General features: G+C 49.8%; 1 protein-coding gene across 2 annotated transcripts; it reads left to right on the top strand.

Moving 5' to 3' along the window:
* Positions 1–2,486: 2,486 nt before the first annotated feature.
* CXCR5 (C-X-C motif chemokine receptor 5) lies at positions 2,487–17,502 on the top strand. Of its 2 annotated transcripts, none has more exons than XM_066372084.1 (2): positions 2,487–2,600; positions 12,846–17,502. In XM_066372084.1, exons 1-2 carry the CDS (start codon positions 2,544–2,546, stop codon positions 13,905–13,907), a joined length of 1,119 nt encoding a protein of 372 aa, XP_066228181.1. In that variant the 5' UTR covers positions 2,487–2,543; the 3' UTR covers positions 13,908–17,502. The 2 variants fall into 2 exon arrangements, with proteins under 2 accessions (XP_066228181.1, XP_066228186.1); XM_066372089.1 differs by having other exon boundaries at positions 2,488–2,600; positions 12,853–17,502.
* The last annotated feature ends 22 nt before the right edge of the window (positions 17,503–17,524 follow it).

Here is a 17,524-nt window from a genome sequence, read left to right as displayed (position 1 = left end):
ATCATCTCCCACGCCCCCTACCATGCACCCTCCCTTCCAGGCACGCCAAGTCTTCCTTCACTCTATCCAAACCTTCAATGTCCAGCTCATGTCCTATTTCTTCCATGAAGTTGCCCGGACCTTTGAGATTAGTAGGTCTTTAATGACATGAAGTAAGGTTCAATTTTGGCATTGTCCTGTCAATATTTTCCATTAGGACATGGATAGACCCAAGGATTACATGCTTATCTAAGTTGTCATCACACTACCAGATGACTGACTCGGGATCTCAAAGTTATCCTTTTGAAATAAGGGTAAGAATTAGCTGAGAGGGTGGCCTAAAACCTCAAAATGAAGTGTGTTAGGCATGCTGTCAAAGAAAGCGGGAACCTACAGGAAAGACCATTTTAATTGCAGTTATACAAATATGGAATCTTGAATAAGAAAACTCTTATCTTCCTATATTTTGTCCTAGTCAGGTGTAGACCATTAACCACAAATCATCCAGAAGTCAAAGAACAGGCTGACTAGACACCCAGAATCCATGTCCTTTGAAGACTAGCTAAAGACACCAGGAATGTGTATTTGGAGAAAAGAAGACTAATGTGATATCGATTTTCAGGGGGTGCTTCTCTAAAGAGGAGTTAGGCAGTATAGACATAAGTCAGAGCCAGTACATCTGCGACTGAGTTACTGGGAGATATATTTTGACTCAGCATGAGGGATAAGTTTCTAATGACTAAATCATTATACATGAAACCTCATCTCTCAAAAGGAACAAGTAGCGCTGTTTGTTCAATACTGGGTGACCATGTGATGAGGATGTAGTGACAAGATTCTTGCATTTCCTGTATGAATCATTCAATTCCTATATGATTTATATACTATATTCCTTCCTGAACAATGTCCTTAGAGTAGAGCAAAAACTAAGTTAAATATGTCAATGGATTGAAGGGACAGGGATGTTGGAGTTGGGGAAGAATAAGGAGTTCACAACAAGGTTGGGACACAGGAAATTTGGGGGCCACTTCCTCCTAAAGCTTTCAGGACTGGAAGTGCAGGATAACTCCCACCCTTGTCCTGGGAGTCTTCCTCCTTGAAAGCAGTTGCTGAAGGTGGTAAATTAAGAGAGGGAAAAAAAGATCTAACAACACAAGTAGATGCTGAAAACTCTTCAAGTTGTTGAAACCAAAAAAAGATGTATCTATTGGGGGTGAAGTGGGCGTTATAAGCAAGTCATATAAGTGAGAAAGGAGGAAGATGAATAGAGAAAAAATGAGTATTAGAAAGGGTAGAATCCCAGCGAGCGGCCATCTGGCTGGAAGGGAAGCATAATTACAAGGATTGAGACGGGGCAATGAGACAGCAGGTCATGTGTGGTCTCTTCTGTGTGTGCCGTCATTGTTTTTATATCATTGTGGACCAAGAGGGGGGGAATGCCCTCTCCTGGAAATAAAAGCACGAAAATGAGACTTAAGGGGAAACTGATCAATGTCTGTTAAAGGAAGGGGTCCTCAGACAGGGCTGGGTTGAGGCAAAGGAAAGGGGTTCTATGAGCCTGAAGAGTGGCAGTCTGGTGTGGCAGAGAAAACACCGAAAACAGAGTTAGGAAGACTGGTTTCAAGTCCGACTCTGCCACTGCTTAGCTATGGATCCCAGGGACATCCCTCCCTTCTCTGGACCTCAAGGTCCTTCTGAGTAAAACTCTACTCTAGTTGGGTAGTCAGTCTCTGATGTTAACAATTTACATGCCAACCAAGTTAATTTGTAGCTAGAACGTAATTATTTTTTGAGTTAGAAAATAACCGTGGACTATTTATGTTTTTGTGCTTGGTAATTTGGGTAACTTCATTTTTGTCTTCTAGTAATGCTTTAGTGTTGTTCACTTTGAAAATTTCTAACTTATATTTCCTGAACTTGAGCTAAAGAGGGAAGGGGTTTTGCCCTAGCCTGGGCAAAAGGATGGTGACAAGTAGGGTGGCCAAGTGTCCCAGTTTGCCTGGCACCTAGGGGTTTCCCAGGACAAGGGACTTTCAGTCGTAAGTAAACAGAGTGATTGGTTGCCCTCATGGTGAGAAAGATAGTTTGGAGATGGCTTGGAGGAGTGGTCCTGCAAGGGCGTTCCTGTTCCCTTTCTATGTGGAGTTTCCCTCATTGCCCCTCTGACTGGTGTGGTGGTTTTCACCGGTGTGGTACAACTCCCTTATTGGAAGGTTGATGGAGGTCCAGAGAGGAGAAGTGAGGGGCAGCCTTAAACAAGTCACCAGCCCCAAATGACAAATCTATTGCCAGGAAAGAAGCTGAAATGCTTGACTAGCACTGAGGCTATGGGGATTTTCCCTCTTTCTTTAAAAAAAAAAAAAACACACAGAAAAGACCCAGTGGAAAAAAAAAAGTGATGAGTTGTGAGGCAGGCAGTGGGTCCTACGCAGCCCCAGGAGATAACGCACAGCTCATTTGCTTAAATTTGCAGCTGACGGCTGCCACCTCTCTATAGGTACCAGGCAAAAAGTTTCTCAACAGCAGATGACGAGTGACCAGTTTGGTGCCAAACAGCAACAACTATGAACTACCCCTTAACCCTGGACATGGACTTCACAAACTACAACCTGGAGGACCTGGTGAGTAGGGACAGCTCAGGGTCACCCAGGCCCTACTTGGAATTCTAAATATTTTGTGCCCAGGACCCAAGGAAGAGGGGATAGCTGTGGAGTCCCCTCCCACTCTGGATCTACAGAATCTAGACAGGCCCATTGGCCCCTTCCATGGACCAAGCAGATCAACAGAGCTGTAGCCTTAAATAGACATCCTTTAGAGGGAGTTGGAAGTACAGGTTTAGGTCCTGCATCCTCCCTGACTTGCTATGTCTGGCCTGGAACAAGTCACTTTGCCTCTCTCTGCATTCTGTCCTTATTTTGTATGGCTGGCATAAGGGGCTGGATGGGAAAGAACTTTGGAGGCTTTCTTAATGTCAGGAAGCTGGCAATGTTAATCAACAATCAATGTATATTTATTCATCTCTTGCTATATGATTATATCATGGAAGTACTACATTCTGTTTTAGATGGAAAAGTTTGGGACTTGGTCTTAGCTTTCAATTTGGCTTATGGTCTAACCAAGAAAAACAAATCACTCACCAATAGCTCTTAGACAATGATTATGTGCTAAACTGAAGAAGTTAGCACATAAGACCAGTTGGTCAGCAAGCCAGACCCAGTGGGCCAGAGTCAGGGAGTAGGGGGAGCCAAGTTGGTGAAAGAACTCAGTATTAATCTTAGAAATGTCTTAGAACATGTTGTGGCTTCCCTCAAAGGACGTGAATCTCTAGAGATAAGGTATTCTTGGGTGGGCTAAGATAATGGTCCCAGCATCACTCTGCCCCCACCTGTCTCTCCCATGAAGCAGAGTGGTTCAGTTGGCTTAGATGTCACTGGGCTTCCAAAGGATGTGTGTGGGGAGTATCTCAACCAGAGACCCCAGAGCTCCTATTTGCAGGCAACAGAGGACTGTTTTAAGGATCTTCTGGAAACTTCTTTGTGGTCTTTCCTTCCTTTTCCCCAAGGCCAATGGCACTTCTAGGGAAAGGGCCACTCTCTGAGCTGCACTCTGGATTATGAAGGATCCAAACCCTTTCTCTTAAAGCCACCAGCACTCCTGACCTTAAATTCACCCTCTAACTCCCCTAGCTGGAATCTATACTGTAACTCAACAGTGGCTCCAGACTTGCCTGGAAGAGTCTGGCCCTCACTTGCCCAGGTTTTAAGGCTTGGAAATTTACGTAGAACATGGGAAGAAGAAGGTGGGGGAAGGGCTAATTACCTCAAATCTGGCTTCCCAGATAAAAGTAGAGCCAGAACCATCAGCCTAATCAGACCCAGTGAAAAATGAAATGCAGAACCCCTTGTTCAAAAATAACTAAGAATTTCATGATAGCAACCCTGAGTACTAAACCAAGCACAGGGCTCTTCTAAGTGTAGCTGGCCATGAGTCTCATCACAAAGACTGGGCAATACCCCAAACCAGACTAAACCCTTATTGCCCTGAAAAGGCAACGTGCTGCCACCCTGGCCCCCAGTCCTGACCCCTGGCCTCACCTAATTAAGTTACTGGGTGTCTTCCTGTGCCCGCAGCTTCAAGCTGACCACGAGCCCTGACCCAGTTGGATATCATAGTAACCTACTCCAGACCTGGCTAGTCCTGGCTTCTGAGAAACCTCAAGAGTTTCTCCTAACTGAACGTCTCACTCCACTGCGTGACCTACTAGAGACAGGTGGTGGCTGGGGGCAGGGAGACAACAGGGCATGTTCCTTATATCAAAGAAAACCTACAGCAGCCCTGGGAGAGATAGCTGGTGACTTGCTTCATGTTCAAACAAGTGGCCTTGGACCAGGTATCCCAGGGTGCCAGAACCCTCTCAGTCAGAGCTTAGCCCGAGTGGAGTCTCGGCCCATCCAGGCTCTGGAACTCTTCTTTAGCCGGCACCCAGTACCTAGTTTCACGTTCACTTACCTCCTCTACACTCTCTCCCTGGATCCGTGGGCCCCTCAGAAGCACAACTCATTCACAGGAGGGCCTTGAGCAGTTTTGACAGTCTCCCTGACAGTGTCTCATGCACAGAGACCCTGGGGTGGTACAGTAGAAGAGTCTTGCACATAGTAGCTTCTCAGTAAGTATTTACTGATTTGTGATTCACTGAAGGTCTTAGCTCACCATTTCACTATGAGTTATTCTAGCTTCTATTCCTTTTGTTTCCTATTACCCTCCCTGTCCTTGTTCAGACTGCAAATTGGTTCCCTTTCTCAGGACCCTGGTTTCTATACTCCAATGGTGGTTTAAGAACTGGGGGCTCTTGGTACTAAGGCAACTGTCGACCAACCTGTATTTTCTTTTTCCTCTTGATATCTAAGATCAAATTTAGCTACTTAAAATGTTTACTTTTTAAAGATGGGCTGCTAATTCCCATGAATGGAGGATCCAAACAGAAAAACATTAGGTGGTTTAAATATAAGAAATAAGGCCCTGGCCGGTTGGCTCAGTGGTAGAGCATCGGCCTGGCGTGCAGGAGTCCTGGGTTCGATTCCCGGCCAGGGCACACAAGAGAAGTGCCCATCTGCTTCTCCACCCCTCCCCCTCTCCTTCCTCTCTGTCTCTCTCTTCCCCTCCCGCAGCCAGGGCTCCATTGGAGCAGGGTTGGCCCCGGCGCTGAGGATGGCTCTGTGGCCTCTGCCTCAGGCGCTAGAATGGCTCTGGTTGCAACAGAGCGACGCCCCAGATGGGCAGAGCATCACCCCCTTGTGGGCATGCCAGGTGGATCCCAGTCGGGCGCATGCGGGAGTCTGTCTGACTGCCTCCCCGTTTTCAGCTTAAATGAAAGGAAAAAAAAAAAAGAAATAAGGAGCCAGGTCCCTGGGGTGGGCATGCCAGGGACCCACTGTGCTGGGAAGGCATTTAGGAAGACACTGAAAAGCCTCTGTCCATAGGAACCTTGACCTGAGAACATGGAGCCTCCTCTTTACAGAACCAAGAGCTGAGGCACCTACAGGGGGTACAGTCATAAACTGCATCTCCGGCCCCAACCTGCATACCATTGAGGAAGGGAAGCTGCTACAGAGCAGCTGGTTCATCTTCAAGGCTTGGCTCCCCCTGACCCCTCCCCAGTGGTTGTCCCCCATAGACCATGACTTCAGTTTGATGAGAGCATCAGAGACTGCACAGCCCATCCACATGTAATCTCATTTCATCAAGAAGGTATGACGAAGAGGAACCAAAACCAGCTCAGGCATTTCTGGGCTTTATCTTAGGGGGTAGGGAGGGTGCCCCCCCAGCCAGGTCAAAAGTCCCAGGAGAACCCCAGTGGAGGAGGCCTCAACTGGGTGTGATTGAAGGGGTCAAAGATTAGGGAGAGACCCAGGGCCAGGCTGGGGAGGGGTCAGCGCTGAGGTGAATCTGGGCTCCGCACACAGACCACAGTCTCCATCAGGAATACTTGCCTTCCTTGAGGCTGGTCCACTCTGGCACAATGGCAAAAAAAAGTGGCCATGGATTTTACACTGAGAATCAGGACACAAAAATGATTATTCTCTCAGGAATGATGGAACAAAATATTTCAAATCAGTACTAACCCAGGCAATAGTTTCAAGAGATTGCTGTGCATACCTAGGAGACATCTACTTGTCCCTTAGACTGTTGTGACTCTGTCTCCAAAGGACAAAATGATTTGGAGTGCCAAGAGGAACCCCTTTAAACCTAAAGACTCAGTGCAGAGGTAGGCATAAAGTTTCCCCCCAGAACCACATCCAACGTAGTACAATGTTCCTAATAACCAAAAGCCTTGGATAGAGATGGAAAAGGAGTCTGGCAGCCTCAGCCCTAAGGGTGGAGGCAAGGAAAGGAGAAGCTTGACAAAAGGCAATCCAGAGACTCAGGTGGTCTTTTGGGAGTGTGGTCTTCCAAAGGAAGAGTGGGTTAAAAGGTACAGACCTCTACCCTCGCCCTTAGCCAGGCTCATTCCTCCAGACACCCAACCCCTCAAGCCACCAAAGGGTAGAATGAGAGAGATGCCTTGGCTGGCCCCATTCACAGCTTCCAACCCTTGGCTGGAAATATCCAGTCAGGGACATAAAAGAAGATGAGCTCATGTGTGCTCCCTAAGGTCAGAGTGATTATCTACATCTGAGTGTAGATGCCTCAGGCCCCTGGAGTTCTAAGGTTCCATCTGGTTGAGCCGTGCACTCAGGAACCCTGTCCCCCTCCTTGAGGCTGAGAAGCAGAGTCAGGCTTTCATTGCTGCATTCATTGGGGCATTTGTTGGCTGCAGGACAGGTAAGTGAGAGAAGCAATTGTTTCCCACCTGGGTGCTGAGCTACATGAAGATCACGTTAAGAACCAGCTCAGGCCTGGGCAGGGTGTGACAGCCACAGCACCCAAACATCTAGGAGCTGGGAGCAAAGGGCATTTGAGGGCAGGGCCCAATCTCCTTTGTAGGAGGGCTCAAACATTCCTATTCCTCCCAAAGAACCCAACCTGTGGTCGTACAGTTCTGCTTGTTAAACCTATTCTTTCTGCTCTGAAACACCCCAAACCCCACCTTGGCCCATTCCTCCTGGTTCACACAGCTGTCTTCTTGCCCGTGGAGGGCTTTTGCCAGTCCATGAAGAAGACAACTCTCCAGGATTCCAGTCTTCTCTTCACTGCACTCTACACCCTAGTGCCTGAAAACATCCTCCCAAGGTGGGGATAGCAGAACCCTCAGCGAACTGGTCACCCTTGCCTAGAACACACAAACTGGATCGATATCAGCTGCCCACCTACAGGCTTCTGTTAATCCAGAGTAAGGTAACAGTAGCACTTTGGGCAGCCACCTCACCCAGTTAACTCACCCTAAACTGGCAGTTGGCAAACTCTCAGATCTTTTTCTCATAAACTGCTGTTAAGCCAGATTTGCCCTAACTTGTCCCCAGACAGTTGGAGCTTTAAACCTGAGTCTAGCTCTTTATATTTCCCCTTATCAATTCCATCTGGTCAGTTTGAGCTCCTAGGGTTAGATGGCAGAGAACTCGCAGGCGTCCCCAAACTACGGCCCGCGGATCGCATGTGGCCCCCTGAGGCCATTTATCCAGCCCCCCCCCCGCACTCCTGGAAGGGGCACCTCTTTCATTGGGTGGTCAGTGAGAGGAGCACTGTATGTGGCAGCCCTCCAACGGTCTGAGAGACAGTGAAGTTTGGGGACCTCTGCAAGCGTCCTTCAGCCATGTCATCCAAGGCAAGGCAGAGAGTGTAAGAGAGGAACAGGTCCGGGGCATACCCCTGGGGAGTGCCCTAGACACCCCCATGCCGGCCAGTGCAGGACAGGCAGGCAGCCTCATTATCTGGAGCCAGATGGATCTTGGAGAACTCAATTATATAGAGAGGGGCCTGGATGGGGCCTGCAGTGGCTCCCAAGGAAAGAAAGAAAGGGGGAGCAGAAGCAGGAAGGAAAAGAAGGAGAAGAGTAACATTTGTAATCCCCCAACCTCCCTTCTCCTGGCACCTAAAAACCAGGACACAGAATGTTCTACTAGCTTCTTTCCTGCTACATCCCCATTGCTCTCAGCAAATTTCTACCCATATTCCCAGCTCTGTACTCAGCTTCATCCCACTCATGATCTTTTCTTGTCTTCTTTGGGACATGGGTCCTTGGCCAGTGTGTAAGGTTGTGGTCTACTCGGCATGTGCCTACACCCTACACTACCATGGCCTGGGCACATCTGTATCTGTACAGGGTGCACGCTGCTGTCAGAGTGTGTGTATGCACACCTGAGAGTATAAGAGAGGAGAGGACTGGTTACTGCTGGGCCAGATTGCCAGCCTTGTGCTCCCTCCAGGCATGAGTCTCAGGGGTCACCCTTCTACATCCCACTCCTGATTCCTGATTCTTCACCTGCAGCTAGGCCAGAGCCAACCTTGCTTGGTTTGGGGAAGAATGGGGATGCCTGACCCCCTGGGTATGGGAAGTGGCTTTAACACTTGCCACCACTCCTAAGCCCTCAAAATGTCTGTTTGATACCTTTTGTTGAGTGAGATGTACTGCCAATTCCCAGAACCCCTCAAAATAGCTTTCTCCCATCCCCCACTCGCCTCCCTGAGAACTTTGCCAAACAGATACCTCTTGGCCAGAAGGAAGAAACAATCCCCTACCCCAGGGGTCAAGAACCTATGGCTTGCTAGCCAGATGTGGCTCTTTTGATGGCTGCATCTGGCTCGCAGACAAATCTTTAATAAAAATAATAATAACATTAAAAATATAAAACATTCTAATATATATATATTTCATTTCCTACCGCTCATGTTCATGGATGTGGGTGGCTGCAGCCAATCACAGCTGTCCTCCAGGACAACACCAAATTTTTATTGGATAATGCGTAATGTACATGGGTCGTTGTATGGCTCTCATGGAGTTACATTTTAAAATATGTGGCATTCATGGCTCTCTCAGGCAAAAAGGTTCCCGACCCCTGCCCTACCCCTAGTCCTCATCTAAACATGGTTTCTCGAGATATGGGCCTCTGGGGCCCTAGGGACATAACCCAATGCATTGACTAAATGAGAAACAAACCAGTCAATCTGAACGCGTTAGAGAATAAGGACTTGAGTGTTTCTCACAAAGGGCCTTCTGGCCAGACAAGCAGGCTGCGCCTAAGCCCTCCACTGGGCAGTGGGACAGCCTGGCTGAGGCTAGCCCTACTGACTACTCCAAACTGCATCTTTCCTCCCTCTGAATTGCTTTGCTCTACATGAAGACTGCTCATCTTGCTGTTTTCCCCTTTAACTCCTGCTGAATTCCAGGATGAGTCAAATGGTTGCATTCAGTTATAATATTGGAAACAGCTCGCAATCCAGACAGAACTCAAGATCTGCTCTAGGTTGTGAAGGGGCATTGGGAGCAGGCAGGAACTGCAGAAGGGTAAAAGGGAGTGTCTGGATGTCCAGTGAGGCACAAAAAGAGACTAGCCCAAGTCCCAGGATACAATGGCCCCGGGATTCCTCTGGGAAACTGTTCTCAGGGCAGTTCAGGACATGTCTGTTGCATGTCCCTCACGTATAAAACATGTGGCTTTGTAAGGTAGATACAGGAGGCTGCCTCCGAGAGCTCATCATCTAGCGAGGAAATGGACACCCCAACCCTGAGTGCTGTAAGAAAGGTACACATACTGTAAGAAAAGAGGATGTGATTCCAAAAGGAAGGATGGAAGAGGATGGGATTGAGTGGGGCCTTGAAGGAAGCATGGAAATTATATAGGAAGTTTTAGGTAAAACTGCTTAGCAAAAGGAAGAGTTTGCACAAAGTTTTGGCGATCAGAATATGCTGGGGTGTTGGAGGTGGGCAGCCAGTAAAATGATGAGTTTGACAAATAGGCTGCCTAAAGCCATAAAGAACAAGATGAGGTTTGAAAAGTCAGAGGAACAGCCTGACCAGGCGGTGGCACAGTGGATAGAGTGTTGGACTGGGACCTGGAGGACCCAAGTTCGAGACCCCAGCTTGCCAGCTTGAGTGTGAGCTTATCTGGTTTGAGCAAGGCTCACCAGCTTGAGCCCAAGGTCACTGGCTCGAGCAAGGGGTTACTCGGTCTGCTGTAGCCCCCAGTCAAGGCACATATGAGAAAGCAATCAATGAACAACTAAGGAACCTCAAGGAAGAATTGATGTTTCTTATCTTTCTCCCTTCCTGTCTCTCTGACTCTATCTCTGCCACAAAAAAAAAAAAAAAAAAAAAAAAAAAAAAAAAAAAAAAAAAAAAATCAGAGGAACATATATCTTGTAGGGTTTAAAGGTTCTTTGCGCCCTGACCTGATAGCTCAGTCGGTTTGAAGTGCAGAGGTTGCTGGTTCGATCCATGGTCAGGGTACATACAGGAATAGATCCATGTTCCTGTCTCTCTTTCTCTTTCTCTTTCTCTCTCTGTACCTCATTCCTCTCTCTCTCAAATCAATAAAATAAAATAAGTAAATAAAAATAAAGGTCCTTTGGAGGCAGTTAGACCTCACTCTGCAAATCCAGGGTTTTTTGAATGAAAGTGGAATCATTCACTTAAACAAAAGCCTTATGTGCTAATCACCATATAAGACAAGAGTGGAGAACTCTGGTTTAAAGACAAGAAGTGGAAGCTGGAGTCTGCCTCCCCTTCCCCACCCCAGCCCTTGTAAAAGAAGTCCATGGAATCATGCTGCAGGAATATCTATAAACTGGTTCTGAAATTTAGCAATATGGGTTTAAAACATCTTTCCCTAAGAGAACATGTAGATAGATATACTCATTTCTTCTTGAGCGCTGCATTGTAGTCTGTTGTGTGAATGCACTGAACTTGGCTTACTCCAATCTTGATGCACTTTCTCACAGACATGTCTTTTTCTTAAAATTGCTTTTATTATTCAATGTGAAACTGAAAAAATAAAAATAAAGATAAAAGAAAAAACACCCCACTATTTATAGGTAAACCAGGAAGCAGTAAAGGACTTTAAGCAGGACACTGGTGTGATGGGGATTTGTGGGTTGGGAAGCTCATCTGTTCTCTGTGTGGGAGATGGGCAAGAATGAAGACTCCTAGGGAGACAGTAGTCCTGAGCATTGGGATGAAGAGGGGCTTGACTGAAGTGATAGCAAAGAGACACTGGGGTGGGGTGTGGGCAGATGGCTTTGCCATTGTACTAATATATCCCCTCAACCCTTTCTCCCAGAGCCATCTGCCCCAAGGACCAGAAGGAAAATGCCCAAATTGGGGGATGGGTCTGCCAGCCACTGAGAGGGAGTGTGTGGCCCACTACTGGGTGCCCAGGTGCCATTCAACCACCCTTCTTGTGCAGGACCCTCACTTTCCCAGAAGGAGGGCAGCATGAGACCAGTAAGGGTGTGGAGTATCCTCTCCTGTCCTCTCCCTCCCTGGGATCAGTAATTGTAAACTTGTCTTTTTTAACCCACATTAGTTGGTTATAATTGGTTTTGAAATGCCATGAAAGAGGGGTCTGGTTAGGGGACAGGTAGGAAGAGCAGAGCTGGGAAGTGAGGTAGAACAGGTGCAGAGGGACAGCTGTGAGTGAAAGGTATGAAAACAGGCACAACTCCCCCCCCCCTCTTCCTTTGCGGTTAGCTGGGTAAACAACCTGAGTGGTGGGGGGGAGGGGCTAGGGAGGGAGGGGTGGAGAAGGCTGGGGAAGAGGGAGCTTCCGGAGAGAGTGGGCATATCCCCTTCACTTGGAACAGGCTTCCTCCCTCCCTCCTGCTGTTCCTGGTCTTCCTCACTTCCTTCTGCTCTGAAGCTCCCTTGCTGTCAGCAGAAAAGAGAGCAGAGCAGGGAGCTTGCTAGTGATGGGAAACCCAGGCACTGCTGCCCAGTGTGGGGGAGGGTTGGCTCAACTGGGTTCAAACAGACCTGGTCTTTAGTGAGACACATTGGTCAAACAGGAATATTACATACCTGAGCCCATTGTGCAGGTGAATTGAAATGATGCCTGACCAGGCAGTGGCGCAGTGGATAGAGCATTGGACTGGGATGCGGTGGACCCAGGTTCAAAACCCCGAGATCACCAGCTTGAGCGCAGGCTCATCTGGTTTGAGCAAAGCTCACCATCTTAAACCCAAGGTTGCTGGCTTGAGCAAGGGATTACTCAGTCTGCTGTAGCCCCCCGGTCAAGGCACATATGAGAAAGCAATCAATGAACAACTAAAGTTCCACAACAAAAATCTGATAATTGATGCTTCTCATCTCTCTGCGTTCCTGTCTGTCTGTCCCTATCTATCCCTCTCTCTGACTCTCGCTCTGTCTCTGTAAAATAAATTAAAAAAATAAAGTATTCTTTAAAAAAAAAGAAATGGGAAGCTATTACTACAGTTTCAGTTATAATGTAGGGGGACAGGAAGGGGGACAAATCAAGAAGAAGCCAACAGGCCGCATCAGCACCCTTCCATTGGTGAGATCCTAAGTTTTAAGAATTGAAACAGATGGCTCCTTGTCCCAACTAGAGCCATTCCCAAACTGAAGTCCTGATTCCAGCCCCTTAGGACACACAAGTACAGGATAACCTACAGGTGAACAGCCCTTTAAAGTTTGTGGACCATGTCCATACCATATATCTCCTTTCAGCTTCATTTCTACCCTGTGAGCACTTAGTCCCTTTAACAGATGCAAACTGAAGTTGGAAAAGGCAAAGTGATTTGTGCAAGGACACTCAAAGGGAAGTTGGGATTTGGTCAGTGGACCTATCGGAAGCTCAGGGACAAAAGCAGTTAGCTGAGAGATAGGAGAAATGTACAAGGGAGTCAGGTTCCTCCCCAAGAGGAAAGATGGGTCCTCAGTTCTCTGCCCTCCTGTTTCCTTGCCCTTGCACTACAAGGAACTAGGTAACTACAGTGACAGCACGGAGACCTCCCCAGTGGAAAACCACATCTGCTCCACAGTTGAGGGGCCCGTCCTGACCTCCTTCAAGGCCGTGTTCATGCCCGTGGCGTATGGCCTCATCTTTCTCCTGGGTATGACGGGCAACATCCTGGTGTTGGTGATCCTGGAGCGGCACCGGCAGACGCGTAGCTCCACAGAGACCTTCCTGTTCCACCTGGCGGTGGCAGACCTCCTGCTCGTCTTCATCCTGCCCTTTGCTGTGGCCGAGGGCTCTGCGGGCTGGGTCCTGGGCACTGTCCTCTGCAAAACTGTGATTGCTCTGCACAAGATCAACTTCTACTGCAGCAGCCTACTCCTGGCTTGCATCGCTGTGGACCGCTACTTGGCCATCGTTCACGCTGTCCATGCCTACCGCCACCGCCGCCTCCTCTCCATCCACATCACCTGTGCAACCATCTGGCTGGCGGGCTTCTTCTTTGCCTTGCCAGAGATGCTCTTCGCGAAGGTCAGCCAACCCCATTACAATGACTCTCTGCCACGCTGCACCTTTTCCCAAGAGAACCAAGCTGAAACCAGTGCCTGGTTCACCTCCCGCTTCCTTTACCATTTTGGAGGATTTCTGCTGCCACTGCTAGTGATGGGCTGGTGCTATGCAGGGGTGGTGCATAGGCTGTGCCAGGCCCAGCGGCGCCCGCAGCGGCAGAAGGCAGTCAGGGTGGCCATCCTGGTGACGAGTGTCTTCTTTCTCTGTTGGTCACCCTACCACATCGTCATTTTCCTGGACACCCTAGCAAGGCTGAAGGCTGTGGCCAATAGCTGTGAGCTGAATAGCTTCCTCTCGATGGCCATCGCCATAAGCGAATTCGTAGGTCTGGCCCACTGCTGCCTGAACCCCATGCTCTACACGTTTGCTGGAGTAAAGTTCCGTAGTGACCTGTCACGGATTCTGACCAAGCTGGGCTGTGCTGGACCCGCTTCACTCTGCCAGTTCTTCCCTAGCTGGCGCAAGAGCAGTCTCTCTGAGTCAGAGAATGCCACCTCCCTCACCACCTTCTAGGCCCCAACCCCTCTTTATTTCTTTTTTTGGGGATGCACTGGTGCTGGAACCCTTCCAACAGGAGCGGGGATCCTATGAGCTGACCCTTAGCCAGTGTCCTTATGTGGGGCAGCTAGATGAGTTAATGCTTCTTCCCAGGACATCCCTGCGAGCTCTCCTCCCAACCCTGGGGCTGGGCTGGAAGCCAGGAAGGACCCTACACTCCCTCTCTCATCTTAACCATCCAAAACTCGAGAAACAAATTTACTTCTGTCTTTGGCAATATGGAAAATCATTACCCTCCCAGCACGCACTCCATCATCTTACAGGTCACTGACCCCCACAGCTACCCAGCTTTCCCTCCGCCCCACCTGCTAAAAGAAGCTAGATGCTGAGCACCAGGGGATGGATGAAGGCTAAGGCTGAGGAAAACCAGCTGCCACCAGAGTGTGGTCTTCACGTCTCAGTCTCCAGCACACAGAGTCAGCTAGCTAGGCCATCAGCCCTGCAACACATTGACCAAGCAGGAAGCTCAGACTGACTCAGACCAGGTAGCTGTCCTTGGCTCTGACCAAAATGGTACTGGGCCAGCTCCATGTCACTGGGCCCTGGGAGGTCTGCAGACCAAGGGCAGACTCCATGCACCCTCAGAGACCAGCCAGTTTCCTAGAGAACTAAGGCTGGGCCAGCAAAAAGGAGTCCTACCAGGGAAGGAAAAGATTCTCCTTCCCCAGCCACAAGGAGGAACAGGTATAAACCCAAACCAGCCATCTCCTCTGCCCAGGATGGAGAATTCCCAGCGCAGGCAGGGGTGGCAGGGTCCAGGGCCCAGGTGGGTCTGGGCACCGATGGAGGAGACAGACTGGCTCCTCCCCGCCCCCTCTCAGTAAGCTGCACAGCCAAGAGAAACTCCTCAAGCTGCAGAGTGGTTCTACCAGAGCAGAGGAAGCATTTAGCTAAGAGTCAGAACCAATGTGTTGACCCCCTGAGGGGAAAGACAGTAGGAAAGAGGGCCCTGGAAGTCAATTCACACAGCCGCCCCACACCCTGCCTGGAGGCCAAGCCCAGGGCACAGGCTCTCTGGGCTTCAACAAGAACTACCTGCAGCTTTGCCCTAGACTGGACAGTGTGAGAAGCAGGCCCAGGAAGGGGAAGTCCCTAGGCCCCAGGAAGCGGGCCCTGCCCTTGAGAGGATACTATTCAGATGGAACCGGGGGAAGTTGCTCTATGCACGCTCACCCACCGGCCCACCTGCTTGCCCTCCCTCCACCCCAGCCTGTGGTCTAGCTGGAACAGGACAGCAGGAATCCCTGAACTTGCTGAGGGCACATCTGAGTTGCCCACTTCTACTCAAGCTAATCAGCCAAGTTCCTAGGAGGCCCTCATGAGGGCAGTCAGAGCTATGGCCCAGGGCACTGTGTTTTCACCACAGGACGCTGGGAAGCTCTGGGATCATCCTTCCTTCTCCCAGCATCCAACAGCAAGCTGGGAGGAGCCAGACATGAAAGCAAAAAAAGGCAAGAAACTGGATTTTTAATTTTCTCTTTTTAATAAAAAGGCACCTATAAAACAGGTCAATACAGTACAGGCAGCACAGAGACCCCCGAACAAGCCTAAAAATTGTCTCAAAATAAAAACCAAGAGGATGTCTTCACATATCGTATTTATATATTTATATTTATATATATATATTTATATAATGGTACAAAATGGCTGGGGGTATGGCCATAGATGGAGGGGAGTAGGCTGGCCTGTGGAGTTACCTTGAAAAGCTACTCTGATGGTAGAGGTGGAAGAAGAGAATGAGAGCACGGGGCCCTTTGCAGTCTGACCCCTCTCCTCTGGGCAGGAAACAGTCAGTTTGGAGAGTTAGGGGTCAGGGGTCAGGGGTGGGGCTCACAGGCCCAGGGCCCAGGCTGAGGCAGGGCAGGCAGAGTGCCTGGCTGGATGGAGAGCAAGTGGCCCCTGGACACACAGGCCTGGGTCCCAGGCCCTGGGCAGTGCTGGGGGAGGCAGGACTGCCTTTAGCCTGCCCCAGAGGAAGCATGTGGCCTGGCTGACAATAGAGTGAGGACAGCACCAGACAGAAGTAGGGCAGATTCCTTTTGTATCACAGCTGCCAGTGCAGACCAGGCCCTGTAGGTCAGGAAGGCTGAGGATAGGGCCATGGCAGAAAACACCTCGTCTAGAAATGGCCCCTGGCCCTAAGAGCAATAGGCCTCAGCCAGGGAACTGCCCTGCCACCTCACAAGGCAGGAAAGGAAGTAAGAAAAGGAGAAGTATTTTACTCCTGGGGCAGAGGGGGTGTGGGGGTGGACACCCAGTCTTGTATGGCTTCAGCTCTCACCAGAGGTGGGTTGGGAACTCCTGTGGGGTTAGGGGGGGAGGCAGTGGCTGTGCCTGGGCAGGCAGAGCCCTGCACCCTGGGCAGAGGGGCTTTACCAGTGAGTGGGAGGCAGGGAGGCAGAGAAGTCAGCAGGATGCTCCCCTGCTCCCTGTCCACTTTCTCTAATCCATCCTCAGTGGGTGGAGGCTGGTGGGAGAGAGACCGACTTGGCCAAACCCTTCCTCCTTTGGTGACAGAAGCAGGTGGCAGCCTCTGGAAGAATCAGGGCCCTGGGGGTTATCTGGCCCAGGGTTATTGCAGCAGACACAGAACCACCTGGGCCACAATGTCATTCCTCTGTGGCTCCACTCAAGGGGACTGACCGCACAGCCCCTGCCCTTCTCCTTTCCTGCATCCCAGACTGGGGGACCAAGGACTTCTGGATAAGATGTAGCAGCAGCGGACACCAGACATCCACACTGGGAAGCCAAGGGCCTGTGTCACCTGTGTGGGGCCCACAATGCACGCACACACGTCCTCCTGAATCTCTCCTCAGTACAGGCCGCCGCCTGGGTCTTCGCCCTGCTGCCACTCGCCAGGTAAAAGCCTGGGTGGTCTGGCCTCAGTGTGGAGTAGGCTACCTAGGTCATTTTGCCATTTGGGAAGGAGACCAGAATGGTAACTTCATGGACCCACAGATGCTTTTAACAGTGGATAGGTTTGTCAGACTGCATGTCCCTGGGTCCAGAGGAATGGAACAGGCAAAAACTGGAAAGAGGAAGGTTTTCTCTTATCCCTTTCTTGTGTGACTTCTATCAAAACACAAAAATAAAGCACACACACAAACCGGCACAAAAGCGCAGCTATTTACAGCTACAGCTGGCACCTGCCCACCTGGCCAGCAGTCTGCAGGGAAGGGGGTCATGGGGATCAGCCACTTCAGCAGAGAGCAAACGAGGCAGGAGAACCAGGTGGGAGCAGAAAAACCAAGAGAAGTGAAGATAGAGCGCTGAAGAGATAGCGGCAGAAAGGAAAGGGCTGGAGAAGGGACTGTTCACCTCCCCTTCCTCTTCCCGAAAGGTTCTACACCGGGCTTGGAAAGCACAGCTGAATGAGGGTGGGTGCAGAGACATAAAGAAAACAGAGGCTCCAGGTGACTTCAGGGGAGTGGTGGCGGGGCAGTCTGATGGCTGAAATGGAAGACACCCCTACCCAACCCCCCACCCCACTCTGCCATTCCCACTAAGCTGCCGCACATCTGGTTGCCACAAATTCTGTTCCCCACACAAGCCCCTCCCACCCCCTCCACCCC

The sequence above is a fragment of the Saccopteryx leptura genome, chromosome 1 (assembly GCF_036850995.1).
Source record: "Saccopteryx leptura isolate mSacLep1 chromosome 1, mSacLep1_pri_phased_curated, whole genome shotgun sequence".
In the NCBI taxonomy this organism is placed as follows: Eukaryota; Metazoa; Chordata; class Mammalia; order Chiroptera; family Emballonuridae; genus Saccopteryx; species Saccopteryx leptura.
This window is presented reverse-complemented; position numbering and strand designations above follow the sequence as displayed.